Source organism: Macadamia integrifolia, chromosome 11 (assembly GCF_013358625.1).
Source record: "Macadamia integrifolia cultivar HAES 741 chromosome 11, SCU_Mint_v3, whole genome shotgun sequence".
In the NCBI taxonomy this organism is placed as follows: domain Eukaryota; kingdom Viridiplantae; phylum Streptophyta; class Magnoliopsida; order Proteales; family Proteaceae; genus Macadamia; species Macadamia integrifolia.
In genome coordinates this window covers 29541362-29549526 of record NC_056567.1, presented here as the reverse complement: position 1 = coordinate 29549526, position 8165 = coordinate 29541362, and the positions used below count along the sequence as shown (strand labels likewise).

The window sequence follows — 8165 nt, the reverse complement described above, 5'->3', positions numbered from 1 at the left end:
TGTGGAATAGGTAGGCTGAACACTAGGGTTCAGAATAAGTCACTCCTTTATAGGATCTCAAGTAACCCTAAAAGCAGAATAAGTGATATTAACAAGTCAAAGTCAACCTTTTCTGATGAGGGTCCAATTCTAGTCGGATGTAGCAGTCCAATAGTACATTAAATCCCAAAGTATGATAAATATCTAATGGTCAGATTTAGATCAGGAATCAAATAAACAGAATCTGAAATCCAAATCCCATATTTGAGGAGATTTTGGATAACAGCAGATCCGTAGATGTGATGCCCACCAAACCAAGGTCGAAAGGCCATCTTAGGTAGCCCGCTGATACTCTGAAATATGATTGGAAACTGATGGATAGATTCCCCCGATCAGATTCCCTCTTATGGATATATTGATTCTGTCAAAACAAACCCTAAAACAGGCAGCCGCTAGGCCCCCAGCCCCCTTGATAGATTTCTGCTGTATTTCTTAACCTTAGTAATAATAACATAAAAACAGCAAAAAGGTAGAAAATAATCTTCCCACATCACAGATTTAAATAAATCCCAGCATGCTCAATAAACAGTAGATGATAACAGCAACTTACTTGGAAGAAAAACAGAGTGGGAATATGACCTTTGATTTCCCACCAATGGCCTGGATCAGAATCTCTCCAATCTATAGAGTTTCTCACTCCTCACTGTCTTTCACAGTAGCATACTCTCAGAAGCAAAAAGGCAAAGCCTATATTTTCATTCATCAAAATCATGGGCAATAATAGCCATTCAAGCAGTCTATCTAAATTAAAAAATAAAAAATAAAAACTCCCTATCTACTTAGGTAACTTGTCTACCCACAATTGCAAAGCAAATATCAAACTTAAAAGCAAACCTCTATGCAAGGTAAAGGTTTTTACCAGTTAACTCCAATAAAAAAACTTAAAATAAAAGACTTAAAAAGAACAAATAACTAGCTAACTAGCCCACGAATGGGCTGAACGTGGCCCATGTCGAGCCAAAGGGAGAAAAGCTCCCTTTAGAAATCCCTGTTGTTTGCCTTCCTTCCTGCAGGGTTAAGCAAGAAACTCCCTTGCATCAACCATCCTGCCAAGGTCACAGCACATAAAAGATAAAATGACACTGATCTCCTGACAAGGTCACAGCACATAAGATAAACTGACACCAGTATAGCATTTCACCATGGGTTCATTCTCGCTGTCAGATCACTGCTGGCATTCAGCTTCTTCAGGGAGTCTGGTACCTGGCCTCCCCAGCAGCAGATTTCATAACCTCCTAAAATTACATCACCAGATGATATTTAATTCACGAGACTGCATGTTTGCTGTTGGAGACCAAAGTAAAACAGTCATGATGTAGCAATATGACCCTAGCTATTGAATTTTCACCCAGTCAAGCAGCACCGCCCATCTTTCTTTTCTCTAACCAACCCCTCACTGCCAGGGACCCACAGCCCAACAAGCTCAATGAGAAAAATTTCTCTCTTGCGAGTACCTCACAAATGTCTCTTTAAATCACCTTTCCGATATGATACCCAACACTAAACCTTGCCCATAACCTCTCCCATATTTTTGGCCCAAGATAATATCAATAACCCTTTAGGGGGGAAAGTAAAGATTTAGTTTGGATTCTGTTGCCTACTGTTCATGATTTTATAACTAAAGTTTTTTTTTTTTTTTTTTTGGGGTTTGGTGGGGGTGGTGAAGTGATCTCCAACTCCCCCCATCTATCTTAATTAACTCATTCACTCTTTGCACTGGTCTCTATGACATGTTACCGTACCAATTTGGCATTCACCCAAAGGAAATGTGAGGCAGCAGAATGTAAGTTTCTGAAACTTATGTCAAACATTTTATTAGCATGAAAACTTTAGACATTGTATCCAGATTTTGTAGCTTACTGTCAACTGCTAGACACCTAAACTACACACACAAATTAATTGTGATGCCACTACTGAAATCCAAATTACTTCATATCTCACCATCGCATGCAAAATAGTTTCATTACAGGCATTCTGGCAGCAGAAGTTGATTAGTTTGGACTCTGGAGCAACTTATAACAAACTAAGTCGAGCAAATCATAATAACCAGGACCAATCAACAGTTGCAACTGGGCAATTCCAAGCTTCAACAATCCTAGTTTTGACAGTATTATAATTTCCAAACTGGATTCATGATGCAAAATGAAGATGAAAACATGCTTACAATGGAAATATGGATTGAATCTGAACATCAGCAGGAAACAGCTTGCATTCTTCAGAGAAAATTTGAGCTTGTTTCTCAGCAATGGAATCTATGAGTTGTATGTCCTTTGCCACTTGCTCATCCACACTAGACAAATGCATAATGGACACAAAATATAAAGTTACCGATTCTTTCAAGATCATAAAATTTCAAGGACATGTAAACCAAGTAAATCATCTCAACCTCCATTCAGGGTTATCAGCATAGCAGCTTGCCTCCACAAGATCTACAATAAGGCGAAGCATTTCAGCACGATCTTCATAGCTACCTCGCCCCTGTAGTAATTAACCATAAGCCTAAGATTAACTCAAACATTAAAAGAAACTTAGAATGCTCAAATCCGTGCAGGTGTGCTAATCTTATAAATCAAATAGAAGACACAACATGTGATGCATCCACCCAAAGATATCAACCTTGTAGCACTAGAAGATCTGTAACCTGGTGGGTGGTGCAAGTCCAGCTTTCGCAGGGTCCCAATAGGGGTGTATTGGAATGTTGCAATGTATATCAACACACAACACCACCCTTCCCCCACATGCAGGCCACACAGACCATCATGTGACACCGAGGGTACAAAACACACAACATAAACCCTTTGCACATACCAAAGATTGAACATCCAACTAAGTACCATTTCCGCTTGGGTACCCCAAATATAATGTTTAAAATGTTAGGTACCTTAAACATAGTTTCCTTAAAAGTTGGGTACCTTACATAGAAATTACTCTTTAATTTTTTTTCTAAATTCAAACGAAATCCCAGATTTGTACTAAAACTGTATAAGTTTCATATCAATCCTATAGCTGAGATGACTAACCTAGTAAAAAAAATTCTAATTTCTTCAATGAAATTTGAAATTTTGAAGAGTACTAAATTTATTGTGTTTTGAGATGAGAACATCAATTATGCACGACACAAATTTAGAGTATGATAAAATTATTGCAGCAATAATCAAAACGAAGGAATAGCAAAAGGAACTTGATAACTCACTTGGATAGCTTCAGTATCTATAGTAGTTGTAATACCCAAAAACTTCGCAATCTCTGCCAAATCTGCAAAAAGAATCAAAAGCAATAAGATAAAATGGAAAGTACACACAACAACCAGTTCAAGTGGTCATGCCAAGTGGCCCAGGGGGTTCAAGTGGTGAATAGATAATTAATATAAAGGGCATTGAAAATTCTTTCTGTTTTAAAAAACAAAAAGTTGCCCAAAAAAAAAATCTCAATACAAGTATACAACTTGGAAAAGCCATATCCCATGATCCCATCCAAATATTTAGTCATTTAAATGAATAGAAAAATTTTGGGTAAACCAGGACAAGAGAGCAAAAAAAATTAAAGAAAAATGACGAACACTACACAGCCACTACACATAAATTGAAAATGTTGACAAAATAGTTTAACCATGAACACCAAATAGTCCACAATGGGCCCCTCTCGCCACAATATTGTCCATTTTGGCAGGTACGTGGGCCACCGCATGGCTTTAAAATGCATTGTAGCATATTAAGGAGACCATAACTTCTATTGACATTCTGTGGCTCAAGGACTTCCGATGGGATTAAATCTGTGGCACAACATCCACAATTCCACTGTGGAATCATACTGATAGCATTCCCCCACACCCGAGCTCTGATACCAATGAAACGCCACATAGTCCACAGCAGTCCCCTCTCGCCACAACCTCCTCCCCGTCTTCTTAATTCTTCATTAAATGTTGATAGAACAAAGAAGGAACTCGTTCTATTTTCTAGCTAAAATCTAAAACGTAAAAGGAGAGAGAGGGAGAGAGAGAGAGAGAGAATATAGAAACTCTTCATATTGTAAAGATATCAGCGTACCTCTTGGGAAGAAGAAGAAGAGAGAGAGTCTTAGGTGAAAGAAGCTTTCTTTTCAAGATCAACCACACACACACAACAATAGGTTGTTCAGTGACAAAGGAGAATTTTTTTTTGAAAAAAATAATAAAAACATGAAACTAAAGGGAGAAAAACTTAAACCAAAGAAACTCATAGATTGGAATTCATACTTTTAGAATGATTTCACTTCTCATCGTATTTTTCCTAAATGACAAGGATTTGTCAAAATATTTCGATTTAACAGAAAAAATTTTGTTTATTTATTGAAATTTAAATCCTTGGTGGCTTGGTCACAAATAAATCAACACCTTTACATGAAAATCCTAAATCACTAGTGAGAATGACTATCCGTCTCCTTCAAACTATTCAGAAAACAAAATGAAAGCTGGTGAAACTTACACTGGATACGCCCTGTTTCTTCATCACGGTCCATGCCATCGCCTTGAGAGTTTTGTTGGGAAAAAGGCGACTTATCACCCAAGAGCCTGCAGAAACATCAAACAGCAATGAAATTCCAAACTGTTATAATGGTTATCCTAGAAATTTAATAGGAAATTTAATGGCAACAGTGGCTGAAACTTCTTGACAGGCTAGGCATCAATCTGCAAAGTATGAAACACCTCCCCACCCCACAAAAAGCAAGGGCAAGTATGTGATAACCCGGTCCCAAAATTACACCCCATTCATTTACCCCAAGAGATTAGAGGCGTTACAAAGTAAGTTTATGAATTCTAAGATGAATGGCACAACACATTGAAAAACATAAATAACAATAATAAGAGTTATTATTGACCTTAAGAAGATTAGGAAAGGGGGTGGGTTTCATCTAAAGGTTTCTTCACAATTTGCATAGAATATGAAACACCAATCACCCAACTTGAAGTCCTTTCAACACCACTAGCTCACCTATGGGACCTTGTCGGAGAAACTTAAGTTTCTTAGATAAGGGAATGTTTCAACTCAAGAATATCATTAGGGTAAAAGCTTTAGGAATATGACGTTGCATGTTCACAATTGCATAAGTCTGTTGACAAGTGTATTTATTCTTGGATACAAATAACGAACTCAACTTCACTATTCAAAAAAAAAAAAAAGAGGGAAAAAAGAGTCTTAACCAGTCATATAAACATTATTAGTTACTTCAAAGTTGTATTTGTTTCCATATAAAGATAGTTGGCAGAATTATAGGGTCGAGTCCAGATATCCTAATATTTAACGGTTGAAGTATTCTCACTCTTATAAAAACATAACTGCATCCAGAAGTCACACACAAATCCACATAACAACGTCGCCAGCAAGTATAAGAAAGAATGCCTGAAGCTGGCAACTGAAATCAGCAGAGTTCCTCATGGAGTATAGTTGATCATAAATGAAATTGTTTCTTTCTCTTTTTTTTTTCTTTTTTTTGGGTTTGGGGGGGAATGGGAGATCAGTTTAGGAATTAAGATGAATTGATATGAGACTATCTTATGTTAAAGGCAATTGGGTTTAATCAATTCTGCTTCATAAAGAAAGGCATGTAATTGCATTTTTCTCCTCCAGCCACAGGCTTTATAGAAGGGAATAAAAGTTGAAGTTTTGTGCACCGAATTATGAAAGGGGATATGATGAGCCTTGAGAAACTTTAATGGCTACTTATCGCATCTAGAAGAGAATCGATCACAGCAATGGGGGAAGCAGAGATGGACTCACACGACCAGTTTGGAGTTGAATCGGATGCACTGCAGGTGATCACGTGGTTGAATGATGATGACGTCAGTCATCGACCATGACAAGTTTTCAGCTTGATTTGAAACTGTTCAACTCTTCTGCAAGACTAGTTATTCCTGGGTAGTTGCTAGAAATACTAAACCTGCCGTCCATATAATGGCCAAAGTGGCTGTAAAGTCTATCGAAAGGTGGAATTGTAAGTAGCATTCCTGCTTCGTTACATTTAGTCTTACTAGATACTAATGGGTTTAAACTCCGACACTGTGGATCTGTAGTTTATCTGTTCCCATTTTGAGCAAAAAAATAAATCTGCACCAAGAATTGTTGGGGTTCTTACGCCAACTAATACAATACAAGAAACCAGCAAATGGGCCGGTCTCAAATTCAATCAATCGACAAATGCAAGTCTCCACGTGTTACAATTTACCAAAACAATCAAGAATTTGCATTTAGTGGGCTATCCAGTCTTCAGAGTATATTTATGAATTATCAAAGTGAAAACCCATAAAATCTTCAGAATAAAATAACCAAAAAAACGAATAAATTTGTAAAAAATCTTGTAAGAGAAACAGTTAGATAAAAGAGGGGACCTGAAGAAAAGCCACTCAAGAAGGGCGTATCTCTCCATGCCAGCGAAGAGGAGCGACTGTGCTGGAACATTTGCTCTTGGGTAATTAAGCATAGCCAATTTCTTCTGAATCTCCTCCATTTGCTTCGCCGCCATTTCCCCTTCTCTTCCTTTCAACAGGAAGAAGTGAATATTGATGGATCGCAGAGGACCAAGGACCGAAGTCCCTGCAACACCGATACTTTGGGGTAAATAAAATTTCTTGAGAACCCTCCCTTTTTATTTGAAAATTCTTGAGATTTAAAAATGGCGGATGACAAATGTTGACCTGTTTGGAAAAAGAAAAAGATTAGGCGATGTTTGGAAGCCAAGAAGAAAAAAGTAAAAAATAAATAAATAAATACTTTTTTCTAAGAACTTCAAGTTGGGTGGGAGCATAGTTGTCACGGCGTCATGGCGACCCAAGGCGGTGGAGAGGTGGCTAATCAATTTGGCAATGAATTTCCTGCTATGGCGTTGCCATGGCAATCAAATCGCCCGTGTTATTTTTTATTTCCCCTATTTTCTGAAGCTATTTTGTATGTTGCAATATCTACCCTATGATATAAAAAATCAATCAACATTGAGCAACATCAAGTCATAAAAAATCAATGTAGTCACACTCATATCAAGTCATCAAAAATCAGCATGACTTATTGAAATTTAGAGAAATGCTCTTGTTCTATTATAAGTTTGCTTGGTCAAATAATTTTATTTTTACATGAAACTTTTTGTATTAGATATAACACAAAACTAGCTTCTAATAAGTCTAAGGTTACTTAAATATGAGTTGTTATGACAAAGTTATGTTCCGGTCAAACTTATTTTAAAGTGCGCAAATGTTGTTAAATCGTCTTAATGGAAATAATTTTATAAACATTAAAACGAAAGATTATTTTACCAGACTTTCGGTTTTTAGCAATGTTTTACCATAATAAGGTTTACAAAATTTTTAGAATTGAGAAAAACCTTAGCATTCGAAAGTTGAAAATCGCCCTATAAGAAAAAAATCCTGTTTTTGTTCTTAGACCCTTCTATCATTTTGGAATTTGATTTTTATATTATTTTTATTGGATTCAAATAGGGGGTATTTGCTTATTTATGAACAATATATTAAGTAAATAAAATTACAAATATAAAGACATTTACTTGGTGATGCCTTGACAACTATGAGTGGGAGGTGTTCCATATTCTATGAAAATTGTGAAGAAACCTTTAGATGAAACCAATCCCCATTTCCTAATCTTCTTAAGGTCAATTAAAACTTTTATTATTATTATTTATGTTTTTCAATATGTTGTGCCATTCACTTGGAAAATGTGGGTATAGGGTCACAGGTTCTTAGTGGATGGTTCCTCTAGGGATGTCATGTAAAGCTGTAGTCCTTCATGTTCCCAGATGTCAAGTAAGGTTCTAGTGGGTTGGGCGCAGCTCCCATGAGAGCCTCCTAACTTTGTAACAGAGGAAACTTTTTTTGAAATAATTCTCCACTGCATCTTGAGGAAGATAGGTCTATTATTTGTTTGACTATTGAAGCATGAAGAAAAGCTTAAGATACTGATACAAATTACAAGAGAGAACAGTATATTTCTTTACTACAATTATCCGATTAAGGGCTTAAACCCAATAGAGATTTATCTCTAAACTATAAGTAAAGATCCTAATCCAATATCTTAATTCAAGCCCATTTTGCTCTGGATTCTCTATTATCATCTCAGGGTCCCCAAGACAGGAAAAAAAAAAAA

The 8165-nt window shown here is 36.6% G+C and overlaps 1 protein-coding gene across 10 annotated transcripts in view; it reads right to left on the bottom strand.

Annotated features, from left to right (window-relative positions):
- The window catches only part of LOC122094061 (AUGMIN subunit 7), a 15313-nt gene that overhangs the window by 4694 nt on the left and 2454 nt on the right, over window positions 1-8165 (bottom strand). For 6 of the 10 annotated variants that reach the window (XM_042664691.1, XM_042664689.1, XM_042664693.1 and 3 more), the window contains 5 exons: window positions 6404-6709; window positions 4503-4588; window positions 3233-3294; window positions 2426-2517; window positions 2204-2329 (listed from right to left, as the gene is read on the bottom strand). In XM_042664691.1, the coding sequence (XP_042520625.1) occupies window positions 2204-2329; window positions 2426-2517; window positions 3233-3294; window positions 4503-4588; window positions 6404-6537 (500 nt within the window). In that variant the 5' untranslated portion in view covers window positions 6538-6709. The remainder of the gene's footprint in view (window positions 1-2203; window positions 2330-2425; window positions 2518-3232; window positions 3295-4502; window positions 4589-6403; window positions 6710-8165) is intronic. The other 4 variants (XM_042664690.1, XM_042664694.1, XM_042664697.1 and 1 more) reach the window with 2 other exon arrangements.